Here is a 22,636-nt window from a genome sequence, read left to right as displayed (position 1 = left end):
GTACTGTGTGGGATGCTGTGGGAAGTGGACAGCCTAGCACGTTCTAGAAAGTTCATCTTGGCAGATAGATGTCATGAAACTAAAAAGAGAAACTAAGTAACGTTGGGTTTCTGTCTTGCTTTGCTGGCTGTGGATAATACAAGCTAGGCAAAAAGTGGAACAGAGAATTGCAAATGAGTCAGTAAGTTGAAGGGAGATGTTACCTAAGGAAGACTTGGAGGGGGTGGGTTTTTTGGTCACTTTGTTTATCCTAGATAGTGCAGAGCAATGGCTTGTGTATGAGAGAGATGTCTGCCCCATGGCACGTGCTAAGAAAGCGTCTAGCAGCAGTGGGCAGATGGACAGGCTGCTCATCAGAGCTCAGGTGTTTATTTGGGTCTGATGTTTATTTGTAGCTTTATGTGCCTTTCTTCGACTGCCAAATCCCCCAAAGACCTTGTAAGAGAAGCCGTGCTGTGTAGAGCCCATTGCATCCCAGTGAAGCCTTGTGCTTCTGGGGCCTGAGTTGGAGTGAGCCTTGCTAACTGTGTGGGCGTGGGGACGGGTGGGTCGCTGGGCAGTTGGGGACAGGCTCCTCCCTGCAAGAGCTCTGTAGGATCTGCTCTGCTCCATGTGGTGAGGTGTCAGGCAAATGCTTCATGTGTGGTACACTTTTGTCTGGTTTATGCCTGTGGCACATATACGGGGTGTTTGATGTCTACCAGACAGCACGTTTGTTCCCTGGTGAGTAGGTCATCTCTTCGTTAGCGTGCAGGACTGCTGCAGCCTGTGTTCTGCTCTGCCAGCCGCAGCTCGGAAAACCGCGCTGCCAGCTCAGGAGAAATGCTGGGTTCAGAGAGCCTGGGCTGGTGAGAAGGGACTGGTCCAGCCAGAGCTTTCCTCAGCCATCAGTGTTCAGTTTTGGGAAGCTGTGTTGGTTTCCTCCCCTGGTAGAAGCTTGCTGTCTGTCTTTGGTTAGTGTTTTTGTACAGTGAACATGAGGAATCAGGCTGCGCTTGGCGTGCAAAGTAAAGGCTGTGGTTCCCATCTTCACCTGTGGTGTCTGACAGTTAAACTCTGGCTGAAGGATGGCAGCAGCAAAGCATGGTTGTGTCACACTCTGCAGTTCTGCCACTCACTCAGGGAGCAGTGTCTTAAATGTACCAGCTGCCTTGGTAAGTTTGCCTTCTTAGCTAATACAAGTGGAAACAGTTAGGATACTCTGAAGCTATTTTGGAATTTGATACTCATTTCTGGGTGAGCATCAGTAACCCAGCAAGAAGGAAACTTTCTATCTGCTGAATAGTCATCTTGTGCAGTGGTTAGCTTCTTTACTTTTAAACCTTTTTGTTTAAAAAGGCCCCTTGTTTTTTAACGTAACTTTGTTTTCTGCCTTATGCCATTAAGTGATTTTCAGTGTGATACAAACAGATGTGATGTATTAACTGTTACGCAGTGGATAGTCATCTGTTTAATTTAGCATGTGTGTTATTCATGGCTTTTTGGGGAATGTTCACAAGTAGCTGTCGTCCAGGGTTTTTTATTTATTATTGTTTTGGGAATTTGTGGCAGCGGCAGCTCCAGCTGTGTAGCGGGATGGGGTGGTTATGGCATACCAGTGAGCCCTCACTCGCAGTCCTGAATCAAACCCGCTGGACTGTCTGAGACTTCTTGGGTTTGTTTCCAGTCTGAGTGGAAAGGACAAATAGTATATGTGTGGTGGAAAGTCTGAGCTATAGTGAGCTTTGCAAAAACATCCTCCTGCGTTTTTGGCTTTGTGCTGGCCCCAAGATTTCAAAGCAGAACCTGGCTTGGGAGCTTACAGCAGGGCACAAGGGCAGGGTGGGTGCTGTGGGCACGAGTCTGAGTGCTGGTCGAGGAGTGTGTCCAGGGGTCAGTGTTAGATGAGCTGGCCAGCTGTAGGTGGAGTTAAATTGCATTTGAGAGGCAGAGCTGAGAAACAGGGAGGTTGCTGTAACCTGCTGCTTTTAAATTCTGTGGTGTTTGGAGAAATGTGGGGCCTGATGTGGTGGGATTAAGCTTGTTCTCATAGGTGTGTACAAGGAGGGGAAAATTTATAGGGAAAGTGCTTGTGGATCTTCCTGTCAATATAGGAAATGATGTTAGGAAGGAATGTGTTTTTCAGTTATTTTTCCACTGGAGATCAACATTTATTTGCTCTCCTTGCTGAAAGGAAAGGAATCTCCTCACAGGTCTAGAGAGAAGAAAGTTGATAAATATAGGAGGGGAGTAGACCATCATTTTATTTCCCAGCCATATCTCAATTGTCTGTGTATAGTTAGACTACTGAAGTGTGATTAAGGTAATATCCTGAACCCTTAAGAAGTGTGTCTTTCCTTTAGCCCTCGTGTTCTGGCAGCTGTGAGTCCTTCATACCTAGGTGGTGTCCATGGACTGCAGAAGGAAAGCCTAGGGGAGGGTGAAGGTGGGGCTACTGAATTAAGCTGAAGACCATTGTTGCTTTTGTGGTTATGTTCCTGTCTACTGTGAGGGCTGAATTTGCTTTTAACTCTTCTTTTTGTGGGAAAGGCATAGGAAGGAATAGTCAGTTTAGTCATTATTAAAGTGGTTAATTGCTGCAAATACAAGAGGACTCCTGGTTTCTTGCTTGGTTTTTTGTTTGCTTGGTTTTTGTTTTTTTCCCCTCTCCTAGCTCAGTATCACTACAAAAATTTGTTAAAATCACATTTCTTGTCTGGTTGGTGGTGCTGTGCAGGTAAGTTCCTCTGTAAGCTGGGGTTACTCCTTGCCACTGCCCCACCGTAGCACTGGCACTTCCTGCCCCTGCCCCGTAGCACCTCTTGTTTCTGTGGAAACTTAACCTTTGAAACCTCAGGGAGGGGTAAGAATTGGCCAGAGGGCTCAGTGTAGTGGGGCTATGACTTGTCAGATCACTGCTTGTCTGCTGAAGAGCAGGAGGCTCCACAAGCAGGGCAAGCTGGGGAACCACAGGATTTCTCCTTGGTTTCAAGAGCTGCTCCAGGCAGAGGGAATGCTGTCAGCAGTGGCAGCCTCCTATGGAGGTGGCTCTGTTCCTGCCTTGTATTCCTGTGTAGCACCAGTTGCTGTGGCTGTAACCTACCTGGGTATCGACATCCACAGTGCAGCTTCTGTACCTTGTTGTGCTTTATGTTGGGACTGTGAAGAAATGTCCAAGAAAATTGGCTTTGTTCGAGTTTTAATTTGACTGCTTAATGGGAATCTTGAAATTGGTTAGTTGTCCTAAAATCTTCTTGAAAGACAAAGCATATGCAGGATGTGATGAGTGATTTGCTGTGGCTGGTGGCTCTGCCTTTGCAGGATCGTGGAGCAATCTGCTTGTTCCCGCAGAGATTCTCATAATTAGCACTTGCACTGGAGCGGGCTGAGCTGCTGTAGTTGTTACAAGTGTGCTTTGTACTCTGTGCTTTTTCTGCTGGAGAGCAGAAGGGAAGGTGCTTCCTTGCCTCTCTTATAATTTCTCCACTTAAATTACCATGGGTGAGCATATGGCAATTTAAGCAGGCTGCCACCAGGTAAATTGGTGGGGATTTAGACTGTGCTGGCTTTTCTGATAATTGTACCTGTCCATGTTCTATCCATAGAAAGTAGGAAGTAGCTGATATCTGTTTACACTGACAGTTAATTACCGCTTAGGTGGAAGGGGTAGAGCAGAGCCACAGCTGCTTACAGCAGAGTAGCTGATGCTGTAATTCATAATGCTGTCTGCAGCACCGTGACTCGCCCGCGCACACATTAATCCCAATGGCCAGAACAACTTAACCTTGAGGCTGGTTGTGATGTGGGAAGCAGGTGAGAAAGATCTTCATGTTGTGCTAACACGGGAGGCTGCTTTTGTTGGAAACCAAAGGAAGGATGGCATTTCTGGATTCCAGTTCCCAAGCTTTTCCTTTTTTTCCTCAAAAGATTTGGGCTACTGGGTAGAGTGGTAATTTGTGTCTAGAGTTTGTAACACCACACTGAGGCATTAGTAGTTCCCCAGTGGTTATGGTTACTGTCGGGTGTGTAGCAGCAGTCCATACTATGTGTGCTGCATGTGCCTCTGACATTGTTTGTGCTGTTTTCCAATGAATTAGACTGGAAAAGCTGAGAAGTACCTTAGCAATGGCCCGAAACATTCAGCGTGTGACGGTGCTGTCGCACCTTCTGTGTGCCAGAGTGGAACAGGATGGGCTGCAGAAAGCTCCAGTGCACCCTGGTCTGAAAACCTGTTGGGTTTAACGCAGCACCTCCATGGTAGGTGCAGGATCAAACTGTTCTGTAGCGATCCTCAGCCTTCATGCTCTCCTGTGGTAAGGGTTTAATTGAATTTGATTGTCTTGTGCTACTGTGATTATGCTCTCCACTGCATAAATCCTGTTTTCCTGAGCTGCCGCTTCTCCAGAGAGTATGAAGCGCGTTTAGAGAGGTACAGCGAACGCATCTGGACCTGCAAAAGCACAGGAAGCAGCCAGCTGACGCACAAAGAGGCTTGGGAGGAGGAGCAGGAAGTCGCTGAGCTGTAAGTACCACTGAAGAAATGGGTATATGTGTCTGTTTATAGGCATTGGGGCAGAGGAATGGACTTGAGGGTGGTAAGTGATGGCTAGTTTATGAGGTTGAGGTAAGTAGCTTTTTGCTGGCTGTAAGGAGATCTGGGGATTCTGAAGCTGAAAGCAAATAAAGTCCAAATTTGATGCCATTGCTAGTGCAGTTGACTAATGTACTTACTTAGTTCTGTATCTTGGTATTACTTGAACCAAAATAGTTCAGTGTATGGTACTTGGCATATTTTAAAGCCCCTTGAGTAATGGGAACTTTTCAGAGGGGAGGGGAAAATAAATCTTGAAGGAGCTGAAGTAAAATACAGTAAAAAGAAGCTGTTGAAGTGTTTCACATCAACCAGGTCCACAGCTGCAATTATTTTTTCCAGTTCTGCATGGGAATAAAAAAAATATTTTGGAGTGAAATTTTTGGGGATCTCTTCTACTAGAAACAATAAAGAGCAAAGGGAAGGCAGCAGTAGACATTACTCAGTTCGGACCACCAGTGTTCCTTCGGGCTGCCTATCCCTGATGTCCTTGGTTGAGATCCAGTGTCACTCTTCCCAGAGAAATTAATTTTCTGTAAAGGTGCAAGTCCTTGGCCGAACCAACAGATAGAACTTTCTTTGGGATTACCAAATTGTAGGAATTATGCCAAACAAATGGCATGTTTCTCCGTTCTGTGAACAGATAACCTGGACTTCAGTGACTCTTTTCCTGGATTTAAACTGGGAAGGTTGTCAGCAGTACTACCCAAGAGGTGGAATTTTCTGCCTCTTTTATGAACAATACACATTTCTGATTCATTGGCAAAAAAATTAATAGCCTTAGACTAAGGAGAAATTCCCCATCGTTTGAGGTTCATCACAACCTGAAAAGCAACAAATCAGAAACCTATTTGCTAATAGTGCTAATTTCTGTGAGGTACTACTGTCTTCAGTCTTTCCTCCTTGGTGGTGTTGTTTGAGAGGAGGATGTAGAGCCAGCTCCATAAATTTATAATCCTGAGTCAAAAACCTGGTCTGCTGTTGCTTACTTTTGGCTAACAATGTTGGATTGGTTGGCCACTTCTGAAAATATTAAGAAATGTAAATGAAATAGAAATGGAAGATTTCTCAATATAACTAATTTAGCTATAGTCTCTGTAAACGTGGGTGGAAAAAAAGACTCTGTGAAATGAGATTTCGATCGTCTCTCTTCGAAACAGGATTAAAAGCTTACCAGGTAGTTTGCTGGCTGCTTTAATACCTGACACTAGTCTGAATAAAAACAAAAAAAAAAGTTCATTTAGGCAGGTTGCTAAAGGGATAAATTTGTTCATGGCAGTTGTAGAACAGCAGATATAGCTGAGGATTGTCAGCAATGGATTCTTGAGTCTGGGAAGCTAAAAGGGTTTTAGAAAAATGGAATATTTTGTTCCTCCTCACAGTAACTTGAAACAGACTTTACTTTTTAGCCAGAAAGCTTTGTGCAATGTATTTCTTAGTACTCCTATCAGCTAACTGACCTGATCTTTTAGAAAGGAAGTCAGGCAAGTCAATTTGTAGCAGTCCTTTCTCTTCTTTGAGTGCTAAAGTTTGAAGATCATGATATGGTGAAACACAAAATATTTTTCTCTGGAAAGATAATTTGATTGTGGAAGCCTGCCTCTATCTTTACTGTGTGAGCAGTCTGTTTGGGAAGAAAGAAATGCTAAATATTCATCAGCATCGTGTTATTGTTGGAAGAAAAAATTTTAAAGTAACAAGCCCCAGAATAATGGCATGGTCTTGGTGTATATTGAACATCTAATGGAGAGGCAGTAATAACCAGCAAGAAAGGGTTCACCCTCAGTGCTGCTTTTCCAAAATGCTTTATGGTGTTCCTTCTGGGAAGGACAAGTACAGTTTGTATTGTCATGCCAATTAACACTCTGGGGGGGTGTTGGGAGGAGGGCATCAAAAAGCCCTTGAGTCTTTGCATGCTAATATGGCATCTGCCTCAAACATTGTCCTGGCTGTTAATGTTCCAGGAATTGCGAAATGGGAGGTTACTTTGCATTTTGGCTTTCATTCCCTGAATAATGAAAACTTCTTATGTGCTCTGCTCAGCTTGAAGGAGGAGTTCCCCATCTGGTATGAGAAACTGGTACTGGAAATAGTCCACCACAACACTGTGTCTTTGGAAAAGTTGGTGGATGCAGCTTGGCTGGAGATCATGACCAAATTTGCACTGGGAGAAGAGTGTGACTTTGAGGTAAGGATCTGTTTTCCATTTTATCACAGAATGTTGGGGATTGGAAGGGACCTCGAAAGATCATCCAGTCCAATCCCCCTGCCAGAGCAGGAACCTAAATGAGATCACACAGAGCTAATTTTGGATATCTAGAGGCAGGAGATGGGAAGAATTTGTCAGCCACTTACATTACCAGAAAGATAGTGAGAATTTCTGTTCTGTAGAATCCCAGTGATAGCACCTGCTCTTGAATGCAAAACTCTTCCATAAGCAGAAGCATGTGGATGACCCATACTGAGGGCAAAAGAAAATTAACTGATCTCTGTGTGTGGAGGGGAAATAGAGATATATTTGTTGTACTGCTTAAATATGTGATGGTCTGTGTATATATTTAAATATGTCTAAAAATATATGTTTTAATTAAAAGAAGTTAAAAAGTATAATCTTTGAAATCTTAGGCCTAACATGCTCCCAGAAGGAGTAGTCTTAAAATAATGTAGCTTGAAGTCTTTAGTAGTCTTAAAATAATGTAGCTTGAAGTCAACTTCTTACAAATCTCTAACAATGCTCTAATGGTTAGAAAATTCCCTCCAAAACTGGGAATGATGGGAAAAAACCCCTCAAACTTCTTAAAAATAAGAGAAAGTTATAAAATAGTCTCTATTAGCAATCTGCTTAGGACATATTCTCTTGATTGGGGCTGTTGAGAGAGCACACTTGCATCTTGCACGCACACTCTCTCCTTAGGCTGAGAAAGCAGCATTATTAAATGCTGGGAAAACTTGTGGGTTGGCAGTTCTCTTAGCAATTTATACAGAACTTCCATCTGTAATTGTTTCATGAGAGGGATCATGAGCTTCTCTCAAGGAGGGTGTCAATTAAGTGTCCTGCCAAATTATGGTTTGTAGGTGCTCTTAGTTGCTTTCTTAATAAACTTTAACACTACAAAGAAGTTATTTCACATGTCTTGCTCAGGTTCAGTGTTCATCAATATTTCTGTGCAGGTCGGTAAGGAGAAAATGTTGCCCGTGAAAGTTGTGAAAATACATCCCCTGGAGAAAGCTGATGAAGAGGCCTCGGAAAAGAAATCTGATGGAGCCTGTGATTCCCCGTCCAGTGACAAGGAGAACTCCAGCCAGGCAGCCCAGGACAACCAGAAGGAAACTGTGCTGAAGGAGGATGACAACAGGAGGGACAGTATGAGTGAGTAGTAAGACAGCATGTCAGTGGGTAGCACATGGAAGTGGGTATTTGAGTTCATGTACACCCTGGGCCTGGGCTGTGAGCGTTGTCTGTGGTGTTTAAGCAGTGCTACGTAATGAAAATCCTGGAATTGTCAGTGTTAGTGGTGCAGCTTTGGTGGCCTCAGTGCTGCTGGCTTTCAACGGTTCTTGCCTGTTGTAAAGCAGAAAGTGTACTGCCATTCTAAGGTGCAGTACTGAAAGCTATGCATGAAACATAAGCTTCGAAAGTACAAGTGTATTTAAGGAAAAAATAAAGAGTTGGGGGTGGGACAGCAAGATCATAAAGTTCCACTGTGGTGTTTGTCCTCAGAACAAACATCTCCAGTTCTACAGTCTGTTGTTCTGCACTCAGAGACAAACTCTAATTCTTGCATGTTCGCAGTTGACATTAAAAGTAAGATAGTTTGTTTGGTTTTTTTTACTTTTGATTTATCCCCTTTCCAATTTTCAAATACTGAGACAAAATTCATGCAGAAAAACACATTAATTTTTTTCCTAAAGGTTCAAAATAAAGCATTCTTTGAAATATTATTCCCCATCTTCATCTTCCTTACTGCAGAACTGAACAGTGGATGTCCAAGGCTTTTCTTGACTCTGAGAAGGTACTGTTGAAAGAGGAGAAAAATAAAAAAATTTCATGTCCTATGCAACTTCTTAAAAATGGAATTATAAGATTCCTTAAAAGAGATTCCAAAAAGTCTTTTCAAACAAACAAACCCAACCCCACAGCATAGCTCTAATCTGGATAGCTTGGTTTTAAAATCATATAAATGTAATAAACTGTTTACAGTTATAAATAGCCACTCCAGCATCTGGGGAAGGTGTATATAGCCTCCTCTAATATGGAGAAGAGGAAACTGAGAAAATAGCCCAGCAAGCTAATAGCAAAGTCAGGAGTGGAAAACAAGTTCTACCAAGCTCTAGTCCCAAGCTTAATAATTGTCAACTGTTTCTCATTGGGACTGGGAAAAGTTATGACCTGTTTTGATTTCATTGCAATGTTCTGTATAACCAGGAAGGAAAAAAAAAAGCACTGCAGGAATAACTTGGCCTTATACTCATCCCTCATCCTTGGAAACAGTAGTAGTGCTTGGAGAGGGACTAATGCATGCTTTTTTTTTTTTTTAAATAAGTGGTGGTTCTCTAGAACTGCCTCATAAAAGGCATAGGAAATACCTTTTACTTTAAAAGTGTTCATTGACTGAATTTACAGCAGCATTTTTGGACTTGGGTATTTAGTAAAGTCTACTATAATATTTTGTTTGTTGGCGTGCGGTGTTCTAACCAGCTGCGTTCAGCTGTGCTCACGCTGCCACTGCCAGTGCAGCACTCTGAGATTGGGAGAATCCTGCAGGAATGGGAATTGTCTGTGACTCAGCTGATTGTCTGGCCTGTGTTTATCTCTGTAAACTGGGACTGTCCCACCCTTTCTGTAAAAGATGAACCTCACCATTTTCAGATCAAAGATGCTGGTGGAGTCGTAACATAATCAGTAAAAGCAGTAAGTGCTCATTCTTTTAACGCCGCATACAAGGAGAAGAGTCAGGGTTATGGTTGGACTTGGTGATCTTAAAGGTCTTTTCCAACCACTACAATTCTGTATGCATTTATTAAAAGGCTATTTTATTGCTAATGCTTCTGTATTCTGGGTTATTATAGAATATAGGCTCATAGTAAACTCATTACTGAGCCTGTATTCCAGAGGCCGTTAACATAACAAAGCAGCATTTGTTAGGTTTCTACAGCACAGTACTGAGGCAGGGAAGATTTGCTTTTGTGTAGTGGGTTCAGGCCCCGAGCTGCCCCTGTGGAGGCTGTGTGCGGTATCTGGAGGTACCTACCCATGCTTACTTTGACTTTTTCTTTCTAATAATGTGCATACTTGACCACTGCTAATACGAACTGAGGTCACTAGGCAGGGGTGAGCGATGAGGACCAGTAACAGGCTCTGGGTAACTGTGTGCTGCCGAAGAGCTGTACCTTCCTGTGCGCACACGAGGGGGCAGAGCTAACCTTAGCATTTTTACTAGCGCTTCTGTCAAACTGTCTGATTTTGTTGGAGGATAAAAAGGGCAGAGTTAGGAGTCTACTGTGCTTCAGAAGCTAGAAATAAAGCTTTATACCAGCTTTATTACATCATATGTGAAGTGACTCTATTTTTAGTGGCTTAAAGAGTGAACTCTGGAAAACCTGCAGAAGTGAGAGGAAAGGCTAATTTTTCCTGAAAATGGATGGTGAACTACTGAAGGCAGGTTGGAATTAATACTGCTTTGCAAAATCCAAAACAAGTGGTGACTAGAACGAGACAACAGCATATGAATGCTTTAAGAGGTTCCAGTAGCGTAGTGGATGTAAGTTTTATTACAGTACAATGCAACAACAAATGAAATACACTTTTTATAAAGTAAGGAATGTATAATGATGTCTTCTTCCTCACTCCTGAGTATCCAGGTGCTGTTTGATGGGGTTCAGTGTAGTCACCCCTATTTCTAGAATCTGGAAAGTAAATCACAAAGGGAGAGGTCCCTTACAGGCCTGTTGCAGAGGCAGCAGTGCGAGTCCTTCAAAGTCAGAGCCAGGACTAAGCAACACATTGGTATTTCTTAAATATAAACTTGCATATCCAGCATTCAGCCACTGCTGAATTGAGGCAAGTCTCTGAGAGCAGATCTTTAACAGAGCTTGAAGTGTCTTGTATGTGACTTCCATTGTGTTGTGTAGCAGAAAACCTTAGTTCAGTATTTGTGAACTTAGCAAGATTTTTTTTTGACACGAATGTGGAACCAAAGCAGGCAAAAGTTATGTCCTTGTGATAGAGGATTAGTCTCTTTTCACACATATACTGTCACTGTTATTAAATTCAAGGGGTTTTATTTAAAGAAAGACTTCTATAATGAGTGATGCTTGGAGCAGAGGATAGTCCATAGCATTGCCTGAAATGTAGCACTAATGTGAGAAGCAGCTGCACATCTCTGTATGTGGTGCAGTGAGCCCATAGCATCTGTGGTCTGTTCCCTGACCAAGGTGAATGATTTTGGAAGGTGAGGGGAGGCAGAACTTGGTTTTATACCACGTAAGCTATAATGCTGCTGAAGCTTCAATGCTATGGGGCTTGCAATGTGACAATGGGATATAGATAGGTACCTATTTTTAAAAATCTGATTTAGGTCTAGTGTCTACTTGTATTCTGTGTGTATTTAATAGATACTATTCTCATCTATTTTGCTTGCTTTAGTGTTTTCTTTGAGTCATAGCCACAAACATAAAAACATTTGGGGATCACTTTCTTCAGTAAGCTTGGATTTTGTCTTCAAATAATAAACATTTGCAACCTGAATATAGAAATAATAGACTCGACACCAGCTGGCAAGATGATGTGATGCCTTTGTATTCTTTCACTTACATCTCTCTCGAAAATAAGAAGGCTAGTTGTATAAGTATGCTTAAAATCTCTAGCTAAACTAGCCCATACACATAGGAGTCATAACTATAAAATGTTTAATGGCCACCAAAGTTAAATGATTTGGAAGTGTTGAAGGCCAGGTTGGATGAGGCTTTGAGCAACCTGGTCTAGTGGAAGGTGTCCCTGCTGATGGCAGGGGGGTTGGAACTGGATGAGCTTTAATGTCCCTTCCAACCTAAACCAGTCTGGGATTTTAAAAGTTACTTTAATTGAGAGTCAGTATTTCCTGCAGTAGAATTATTTCACATGAGGCATGACAGAGGCAGCTGGGGCTCTCGGCGGGAGCTCCCTAAGCAGGTTACTGGTTAAGTTATAGATCCTGTCTCCCCTTCATGTCTCTGCTGTCCTTTGCATAGGTTAGTTGCAGGTAACCCTCTGTAGAGAGATGGGCTTAAATACTGCAAGTGGTCCTTTATACTCCTTGAAGATAGGTGCTGCCTCAGGCTTCAGAGCTGTTCAGGTTCTCCATTCCCAGCCTGCGTCTTCAGGATATTTCTAAGACTCAATTTGGGATTTTTTCCAGATGTTCTAGTTTAACCAAACACTATAGATAGCAAGGAGTGGAGTGGTTAGTGCAGTGATGGTCTGGATTCTTTAACTTTTTTTTTTTTTTTTCTTTCTTTTTGGACTCTAATACTAAGACACTTAATGTCTTACCTTGCTTTCTCAGATGATCGAGCACGTAGGTCTCCTCGGAAGCTTCCCACTTCTTTGAAGAAGGAAGAAAGGAAGTGGGTTCCACCTAAATTCCTGCCACACAAATATGATGTCAAGCTGAAAAATGAAGATAAGGTGAATTTTCTGCTTGAATCCTTTCTATTATAACATGAATATGCAAGTTTAATTGAATAATCACTATAGGTGTGTTTATACAGCACAATGTAGTACTTTCCACCAGAGCTGTGGTATCGGAAGCAGGATGACTGTAGTTGTCTGTGAGGCTGACCAGCCTGGCTCTGTCTGTCTATAATTGGGTTTTGTGTGTGGAGACACCTGACAATTCCCTGGTACCACATGCTGAGTCACAGTGCTACAGCAGCTTTGGAGTGGTTGCTGTTAACTGGCTCATCTCTGTGTCAGGCATTTGATGAAACTTGGTCAGAGGTAGGGGAGTTAAATCACGACTGGCACTTGCTGCTCTTGTTCTGACTGAGCTGCTCTGAGCGCCGTAGGTGGCTGTGCTTTGGGAAGATCTGTGTGGCTGCTGCGTGCTTTTTGTCATCTCTTTGCTAATTTGATGAGAGGCAGTGCTGACCTCAGTTAATGAGTACCACTTGCAGAGTTACTCCTTTAGTCTTGGGAGGAAAATAAAAACAAAATAAACATTAATACGTTACAGCTTTTAAGTTTAAGCAAGCACAAGCTGGAGGAAGGTCAGAGATAAAGCAGTGGGCTTTGGCAAGAAATCTGCAACATAAACTATTTTTTTTTTTTACTTTTTTTGCTAACTGAATCTCCTACCAATCTCTATTGTGTATCTCAGTTCTACACGTTCTGTTTGGTTTGTTTTGAGTCTGCAAGAGAGCTTTTAAAGAGTGAAGAGTTTGTGGACATGAAGCGGTGCAATGATCCTCGCTACTTTTAGCCATATGATATGTATTTATAATGTGGTTAGAAGTTAAATGTTAACAGTCTGTCTGTTTGTTATCTCCAAGATCATCAGCAATGTACCAGCAGATAGCTTAGTCCGTACAGAGCGTCCTCCCAACAAGGAGATCCTGAGGTACTTCATCCGTCATAACGCCCTGCGGGCTGGCACGTGTGAGAATGCCCCGTGGGTAGTGGAGGATGAGTTAGTGAAGAAATATTCCCTCCCCAGTAAATTTAGTGACTTCTTGCTTGACCCACATAAGGTAAGAATTCCTAAAAGTACCTCCTTTGCTTTCTCACCCATTCCCCACCCTTAAACAGTCTTTGGTGGGACTTCAGTGTGCCAGTTGGGTTTTGGTGCTCCCAGGTTTACATCAGCTTAGAGAGATGCAGAACAAGAAGGCCCACTCTTTCGAAGATTGCCCCTTTATGAAGTGACACAGATTGAATGTCTGAAACAGTGGTCTACTTTGAAAATTTGAGGTGTAACAGCCTTTACTTGATTCCCCACCCCCCCAGTAGTTTGCATTAATTGTCTACAAGTAGACATGATAACCTGGTGTCAATCAAATGGAAGAGCTATAGTCCTTACCTGGTAACATCAGTTATTGGGCCCTTTTCATGGTTACAACGCAGGAGCTGGATGTGTTTGACTTCGTGACGCTTGGTTCTTGTATGGTGCTAGATTGAGTGATGGCAGATACTACACATTTTGTATGCCAAGTAGCAGGGATTCTTTGTAGTGTTTCATTTTATAAAGTTAAATGTGAGCTTTCTGGAATGAGCTAATGACCTCATAACCAACGTAGTGACTATAGTGCACAATATTGAAAGATACTGCAGAAGCCTGTTAGCCTTAACATATTGAGTACTCCTTGTTCATTGGAAAAATACATTAAAAATAAACATAGGCAAAAATAATTCTCAGAAAAGGATCCTAGATAACCTTTACTTGCCTTTAAATATTAATATAAAATATTATTTTCTTTAATTTTAGTATATGACTCTCAACCCCTCAACCAAGAGGAAGAACTGTCGATCACCGGACAGAAAGCCTTCTAAGAAATCCAAAGCTGATGGATCATCTCTGGGCCAGCCACTGAGCCCTACCTTGTGGTGTCACGTGCATTTGGAGAAGTCTATTATTGGCTCTCCACTGAAGGTGAAAAACTCTAAGAATTCAAAATGTCCTAAAGAGGAGCTGGAAGAGGTGATGAAGATGGTGTCGCCTGCTAAACTTGGTTCTAACTTTCACATTCCAAAGAGGAGCCGACTGGGTAAGGGCAGCAACAAATCCTTGGACAAAAAGCAAAGAGGCAAAAGGGTTCTGAATGGGCAGAAGTCATCAGGGAAATCAAAGTCTCCTAGGAAAGGCTTGAAGACCCCTAAGATGAAAATGAAACAGATGACACTACTGGACATGGCTAAAGGTACCACTAAGGTGTCCAGAGCTCCCAGGAATTCTGGAGGCACTCCTAGGTCTTCCAGTAAACCCCAGAAACATCTGCCTCCTGCAGCACTCCATCTCATTGCCTATTACAAAGAAAACAAAGACCGAGAAGACAAAAAAAGTGCTCTTTCCTGTATCATCTCCAAAACAGCTAGGTTACTGTCGAACGAGGATCGTGCCCGTCTCCCCGAGGATTTGCGAGGGTTAGTACAGAAACGCTACGAGCTTCTAGAGCACAGGAAGAAATGGGCCACCATGACAGAGGAGCAGCGGAAGGAGTACATGAAGAAAAAAAGGGAGAAGCTGAAAGAGAAACTGAAGGAGAGAGCAAAGGAGCGGAAGGAGAAGGAGATGAAGGAAAAACTGGAAAAACAGAAAAGATATGAGGACCAAGATCTTAAAGGGAAGACCTTGCCTGCTTTTAAACTGGTTGATACTCCAGAAGGTCTTCCTAATACGCTCTTTGGAGATGTTGCCATGGTGGTGGAGTTCCTGAGCTGTTACTCAGGGTTATTGATGCCAGATGCTCAATATCCCATTACAGCAGTTTCCCTGATGGAAGCACTTTGTGCAGAAAAGGGAGGCTTCCTTTATTTGAATCGAGTACTAGTCATTCTCTTGCAGACCCTGCTGCAGGATGAAATTGCTGAAGATTATGCTGAGCTGGGAATGAAGCTTTCTGAAATACCGCTCACTTTGCATTCTGCTTCTGAGTTGGTTCGCCTATGCCTACGCAAGTCAGATGTGCAAGAGGAAAGTGAGGTCTCAGATAATGTAGATGAAAGCAAGGATTCAGCAGCTTTTGAGGATAATGAAGTACAGGATGAGTTTTTGGAGAAACTGGAGACATCAGAGTTCTTCGAGTTGACTCCTGAAGAGAAATTGAGGATACTTGGAGCACTGTGCCACCGGATTCTAATGACGTACTCGGTGCAGGACCACGTGGAGGCCAAGCAGCAGACATCAGCTGAGCTGTGGAAGGAGCGCCTAGCTGTCTTGAAGGAGGAAAATGACAAGAAGAGAGCAGAAAAACAGAAGCGAAAAGAAATGGTGGCCAAGAACAAGGAGAATGGGAAAGATGAGAATATGATGGGAAGAAATGAAAAGAAAAAAAATGAGATGATGAAAATAGAGCATCGGGTAGAAATAGAAGCTGATGATATGATCAGTGCTGTGAAGAGCAGGCGCCTTCTTGCCATCCAAGCCAAGAAAGAGAGGGAGCAACAAGAAATACAAATGAGAGGTAAGAAAAATACCAGGAGAGCAGAGCATTTGTGTGTTGGGGAGTAAAGGGGAATTAAGTTAATGGCAAAATTGGCAACCTGTTTTCAAAACCATTGCCTGGTTTTAAGGGGTTTACTCACTGGTGAAGTTTGGTTCAGCTGCTATGCTTCCTATGGCAGCTCAACATCTGGAATGTTAAGAAAAAGCAATAACTACTTCTAGATTTTTATCTATGGGCATCTTTTGTTCAGTACTTTCTTAATTCTGTCAAGCTCAGGAAGGCTGGGAACAGAAAATCTGTTTTGGGGACAGAAAACAAAAAGAAGTATTTGTCTGCGTCCAGATATCTTCTGACAGCGAAGCTATTTCCTGCCTAAAAGCTACTTTCTACAGCTGCTGCTGGCCTTGCTGCCATGCACGTTTTCAGGTTGATGCTAGCAACCCTTCTCCCAGATAAGAACTTGGGCAACACATTTCAGTTTACAGTTTCTCACTTTAAAGAATTAGTTATGGAGTTGTATAAATATAAACTGTCCACTCAAACCTCTATAAATCACAAGTTGCAATACCAAACTTTGTACACCTCTGTGTAGATAGAGCTTTTTGCTAAGGAGTGTGGAATATGAAGAGCAAACTGCTTTGGAGTTACACTTCAGGAATTTTGTTGGTTGTAAATACGAGTAGTGGGCAGGTGGAAGTGGACAGCGTAGCTCATCTAGGTTGTTATTTCCCTTCTGAAGCAGTTGAGGGACAAGCATCCCACGTGGAGCTTGGCTTATGCCCTTAGCTGGAATCTGGGAGTATCTAGTCAAGAAGACCAAGAATAGGTAAATAACCTGGAATACCCTGTGGCTCCTAAGGAGGTAGACTGATACAACCATGCCTCACATTGGAAGTAGATAGACCTTTCAGAACTGTGAGTCTTGGAAGTATCCATAAACTACTGAACATCTGGAGTGCTGTCCTACTTCTCCAGGAAAATACCAAATATCTGACATGCTGGAGCTGAATGGCATCTTGGCCTCAATTCTTGTAGTGTTCCAGTTGTTTGACAGCAGGTTCAAATTCATCATGAGATTTTACTGCAAAATTAAATACAGTTTGGACTCTGCTCCTTGGGATACTCTTGTTGTTCTCACTTGACAGTTTCTACTAGTTATGAAAAAAAGCAATATTACATTGATGGAGATAAGAATCATTTGGCTTGTGTGCTGAGGAAGTTTAATTCATTCTTTTGGACTCCACAAGGAAAACAAGGTCTTTCTGGCAGGGAAGAAAGGACTAAACCTTTCACTAAGGTTTGAATTCATATTGCTTCCTTTCTACATAACAAACCTCAGCATTTCAGGCGTCAAGGGCTTCTTTTACCTGTTAAGCAGTTGCTACCAGGTATAAAGATACCCTTAAAGCACCAAAGATCTTGATTAATGTTGGTAGAATCATAGAATCATTTGGTTGGAAAAGACCTTTGAGATAATTGAGTCCAACCATACCTGTCCACTACTGAACCGGATCTCTGAGCACCTTGTCTTTTAAATCCCTCCAAGGATGGTGACTCAGCCACCTCCTTAGGCAGCCCATTCCATTGCCTGAGAACCCTTTCAGTGAAGAAATGTTTCCTGACATCCAATCTGAACCTCCCTTGGTGCAACTTGAGGCCATTAACTATCTAGTGCAGTAGTTAGAGCTGCAGGGTTAGCAGCTCGGACCGAACCTGTTGAGGACTTCAGACTTGGGGGCTGCTGTGGTTTCAGTTTGTGAAAAATAGTTCTGGATAACCACAATGAGATCTGTGTCAGTGTGCTCCTGCCATCACACAGGCTTTCCGTGGGCTTTTTCAGCGTACTGACTTTCACACCACTTCAGTTGCATTTGCTTTTAATAACGTTAGTATCTCTGGGGGATGTAAAAGAGGAGTTGCTGACAAAACTCCTATTGTGCGGTGTTTCAGTATTCGTATACGTATACATACGCATATGCACCACTGCACAATAGGTGTTTTGTCAGCAACTACTCTTTTACATATGTATAGATATGTATCTCCCAGTCAGAGGTTTCTTTTTCACCACTCTGGTAACATCTGTAACACTGGCAGCGCTAACCTCGTTCAAGTGAAACCTATCGAGATTGCAGCCAGTGCTACCGAGCTGGGCTCAGCTCAAAAGAGAACCCAGTGTAGGAAAGCAGAAAGGTATTTTTTGTTCTTTCCTGACTTCAAAAGAAGTCAATGTGAAACTTCCTGTTGAGATAACAAGATTAATATCTGTATTTTCTTGATGGTAAAAGTCAAGTCTTTTCAATTTCCATGTCACTGCAGCACTTTTTGACTGTTCTTTGCTGTATCACTCTATGAAGCAATTGCTCCCATTACAACCTGTTGGAGGAGAACAGAGAGCTGGAAGTTTATACAGCTAACAAAGTCTGCTGGAGAGAAAAGGACCAACTGAGACTAGCTTGCCATCAGGACTGAAAATGAGATGCAGAGAACCTTTTAGTTTTGTGTCTTTGTTCTCATTTTGTTTGAACAGCTTTGGCATGTGAGTGAAGTTTAGTTTCTGCTCTTCCTTATTCTGGCACTTGATGGTACCTGCTGCAATTGGTCTTTAGAGTTGGATAGAAAAAATACCGGTCTCATGAGTGCCCACCATATCCCGTGTTGTAAGCACTGAAGAATTTTCTGGCAGCATTGCTTGTTTTGGTTGGAATCTTGGCTCTTGAGAGGAGGGTACTGAGGAGGAGGAGGGAAGCATACCTTGTGCTAGCATCAGGTGAGGACAGTAAGACTTGAGAAGGTGTCAAGAAGAGAAATACTGGGGAATTGTATCCCCTCTGTTTCCTTCTTGTGGAAGGTGAGAATGGTACTTCCTGTAGCATGGGCCTCCTGCTGTGGTTTGCAAGACTCAGATTTAGGTGACATGAGGTGTTTGGTACTGTGAGAGTGGCTGGTGCTACTTGTTCTGATTTCAGTACTTTGACATAGGGAGGGGTCATCATGTTTAGGGAGGAGTTTAGATTTACAGACATCTGGGTTGTGCAGCAGCTTGTGTCTGGCAGGTATGGGTTAACAGGACAATTTTGCCATGCTGCTATTCTGTAAGTTGGTATATTGTTGGTATGTTATTATATAAAAGTTGATATGTTGAGTTGGTGTAACAAATGCAAGGGTATGTTTTTCAGCATGTCTCTTCTAATCAGTCAGGATTGATTACGTTGGCAGGACTTCAGAGACTTAACAGGTATTTACTAATCAACTGTTTTCAAACCTATCTCGGTACAGAAAATGACTGCAAGAGAAAAGAGTAGGTAGGAGCCTGGGAAAAGTTCTAGCAAGAAGTTAGCTTTCTCCCTGGGCCAGCAGCCAGCATATGACGTCTGTATGCTCACTTTTACCTGCCTCACTCCACCTCACCCCTTCCGTATGGTCTCATTCCATCTGCTTCAAACCCACCTTTGTGATACAAAGATAAGTCTTCATTTCTTCATCCTTTTAATACTTTTCCTTAAGTTTTCTCAGGGCACAGAAGAGCACTGCCCATAGCCTTTTGTGCAAGTCATGAAGCAGTGGTGTTTTTGTTAGACTGAGATCAGGCTCTTTGTTAGACTGAGCCAGTGTGACTCAATTTGATATTTTGTTCCTTTTTATTCAGGCAGTTCTTGGTGAAAATACACCTATTATTCAGAGATGGGCAAAAGTGTAGAGAGACCCTTAAGCCATCACGAGAAGTGTAAATCTTTTTGACCTTAATGTTTTGTCTCTTGGTAGAAGCTGTCTTGCTTCTTGCTCCTTACCTAGAGATGTGAAGTAACATGTTTTGTTCTGTAGGACTCTTGCCAAGAAGTCTGTGATGCCAGGATTTAGGCCACTTCGTATTTTTCTTTCCCTTCTTTTTGTGTCAGCAGCCATGGAGATGGAGAGCTACTGAAATTCCTTCTGTCATGAGTGGGAAACCTGAGGTTTCTATTTCAATGCTCTTCCACATCATAGCTTATATGGGAAAGCATGAAGTGTTAGGAGGTGTGACTTGGTCACTGTTGTGAGACAGTTGTGCCTGGAAGAGGCCTCTGTTGTGCCAGACCTAGTTTTGTGGTAGGTAAGGTTGTGGGGAGAGCGTTCCCCGTGGCTGCAGTTGTGGAAATGCAGATATCAGTTAGCCCCACTGACCTCTCTGGTGTCACAGATGGACTGCTCCCAACACTGGAGTTGGCTGGAGCAGAAGTCCTTGTCATGTATTATGCTGTCGTTAAAGATCTTTGACCCAGTTGTTAAATGGGATTGCAGAGCAATGGATGCCACTTTGTTGATCTAGAATGAGATATAATAATAAGGACTAATTTCTCCAGTCAATTTTTTTTATCCAAACTCTCCTGTTTCCTCAGCCCAGTTCATCTTCTGCCTTGACTTCTTAATAGTTCTTGAGTATCTTCTAGCATGATGGATGGAAAGTAAGATGGAGGATGAATGGCTGTACTAAAAGAATATTAACCAAAGTCACCAATAACTTTTTTTTTTTTTTTTTTTACCCCCATGGTGTAGTAATATGAAAGAGAATATTGATGTCTGAATACAATAAAAGAAAGGTAATGGTTCTCTGTGCTAATTTCAACAGTGAGGATGGAGAAAGAAGCAGAGGAAGAAAGAATCCGGAAGCATAAAGCTGCAGCTGAGAAAACTTTCCAGGATGGAATTGCCAAAGCAAAGCTGGTGATGCGCAGGACTCCAATTGGCACCGATCGTAATCATAACAGGTAGGCAAGGAAGTGATCCCATGCTGACAGATCTCCTCTCTGAGAGGAGCTTTATCAGATAGCAGCTCCCAAGAAGTGATTGATATGGAGAGTGTTGAGAGGACTTCCTGTGTATTGAACTATGGAGGAGCAAAAGTGAGGTTTTTATGTATGTAGAGTGTAATGAACCAGCCCTTCACTGGTTTACATACTGGCTTTTTGAGACCTTCCTGTGGAGGTCATGATCCACTAGCCAGCAGAGCTTCAAGTGCTTGTATTGGTGCTCAAGAACCTAGTTACCTTTTTCTTTTCCCCACGTTTATTGCACAGGAATGCTTTTAGAATGGATTCTAATGAAGGCTTTTCTTGTTTCTCAACTGTGCTAATATAAAGATTTACATGCACTCAGTTTTTATTGAGTCAAGCACACAGATGCTTCTCCCCTCTATGAAAATAAAGGCGGATGTGTGTAACTGTATCCTGAAGAGACAGGTACTTTGTTAACATATATATTTCCTACAGGTATTGGCTGTTTTCGGATGAGGTTCCTGGCTTGTTCATTGAGAAAGGCTGGGTACATGACAGTATAGACTACAGATTCATCCTTCCCCATCAGAAAAAAGAAGATTTGAAAAAGAACTACAGCCCAGGAGGTATGATCAGCTTGCTTCTCTGTGCGTCTTTCCTTTGTTGCTGTCTGTCTGTTAGAATGGATTTGTGAATGTTTGTGTCTAGTCTGAGTGTTTTCATGGGAATACTCTGCTTTAAGCCTTCTTTAAGCGCTAGAAGCCTGCACACAGGAGAGCCTGATGCTCATGGTGATCTCCCTCCTGCTGCTGCAGGTCTTGAGACTGCCTGCAATGTTCCACATTAGGACCATGGGATATGATCACCTCTCTCTTAAAAGCAATCAGGTTGATGTCAATTTTGGACTAACCCCTCTGGTTTACTCTGAACCTGCTGAGGTGCAGGGTGCCAGACTTCTTAAACTAGTAGCCAGTTGTGTGCTGCTGAGTGAGATGCTAATGTTCCACTGGTGGCAAGGCTCCCAGCTTAATCTGTGAAGTAATATCAAACTGGACAACCTTCTAGATTCCTGTAGTTTTGCTGATTGAAGCCATTTTGGCAAACAGCCGTCTTGCGCATGTCCTCTCAGCCTGCTCTTAACCTTGTGCTCAACGCACAGGTGAAGTGCAACAACTAGCTGAAGTTCTCTATAATTTTGCCTGGCAGACTTGAAGCCTGGCTGGTAAAGCATTGCAGGCAGAACTTGGACATGCACAAAAATCAGTCTGTGGAGAGGGAAACTTAACACTTCTATGTGGAAATAGTTCTTGGGACAGAAGAGCATGCTGTAATCTGACTCCCGTTGCAGTTTCAGTCCCGATCGTTTCTTGCTTTTGAAGCATCCTAGGCTGACCTGAGTCCATCTGCAGCACTACTGCATGGGAGAGGCTGTACTGAGTTAAATCAGAGAGCTCTCACCTAGTGGTATTTTATCTTAGACAGTGGTCTGAGTTGACATCTGTAGAAGAATGGAACAGGATAAACCTACGGTGAGATACTTCATCCAGATCAAAACATGTAACTTTCCAGCCGTCTGCGTCTTGGTGACTTGTTGAGCTGGAGATGCTATTGTTCAGTGGCCCTTGATGGGTATATTTTCTTATGTGAACTCAATATTGACCAGCCATGTTCCTGTCCACCAGCTTGCTTCCAGCTGTATTGATTTCTCAAGTGCTGCCTGTGTAATTTACCCAGGTAGTGTGCAAGATTTCAGCACGTTCCTTTTAAAACTTAACAAGCAAAGACTTAAATGAACAAAGGTTTATGTTCATGTCAGACTGTTGTCTAAGGTGCTCAGAAATACCAATGCATCCTATTTATAATTCATTTACTTCTAAAAGTACTTTGTCAGTATGTAGCTAAAAAGTGAAACTAGTTTTATGTATTCAAAATAGTAGGAATGCTTTTCTTAATTTTATGTGTGTGCTTTATGATGCAGTAATTTCTTTAAAAATCCTTTTTCTTTTTTTATTTCTATGAATGCATCTACTGTGAGCTTTAGCAAACTAACACTGGATTAGTTTTCCCTGACAAACGTGTTGCTGGCCTAGATGCTGAATATGAATGCTTAACTGGAGCTAGGTTAGTTTTTAGAAAAATAAAAGATGAATGAGGAAGGTGAATGGATACATTTGGG

At 42.5% G+C, this 22,636-nt stretch overlaps 1 protein-coding gene across 1 annotated transcript in view; it reads left to right on the top strand.

The window, feature by feature from the left end:
- Positions 1–4,369: 4,369 nt before the first annotated feature.
- Positions 4,370–22,636, top strand: part of BAZ1B (bromodomain adjacent to zinc finger domain 1B) — a gene marked incomplete at its 5' end in the record, with an annotated part of 18,404 nt that continues 137 nt past the window's right edge. Inside the window, 8 exons of the mRNA XM_010169332.2 lie at positions 4,370–4,501; positions 6,614–6,758; positions 7,742–7,940; positions 12,115–12,236; positions 13,100–13,297; positions 14,032–15,727; positions 20,316–20,454; positions 20,956–21,086. Coding sequence (XP_010167634.2) covers positions 4,370–4,501; positions 6,614–6,758; positions 7,742–7,940; positions 12,115–12,236; positions 13,100–13,297; positions 14,032–15,727; positions 20,316–20,454; positions 20,956–21,086 — 2,762 coding nt within the window. The remainder of the gene's footprint in view (positions 4,502–6,613; positions 6,759–7,741; positions 7,941–12,114; positions 12,237–13,099; positions 13,298–14,031; positions 15,728–20,315; positions 20,455–20,955; positions 21,087–22,636) is intronic.

Source organism: Antrostomus carolinensis, unplaced genomic scaffold (assembly GCF_000700745.2).
Source record: "Antrostomus carolinensis isolate BGI_N321 unplaced genomic scaffold, ASM70074v2 scaffold7176, whole genome shotgun sequence".
In the NCBI taxonomy this organism is placed as follows: Eukaryota; Metazoa; Chordata; class Aves; order Caprimulgiformes; family Caprimulgidae; genus Antrostomus; species Antrostomus carolinensis.
The sequence above is the reverse complement of the archived record's forward strand: the minus strand, read 5'-3'. Positions and strand labels throughout refer to the sequence as shown.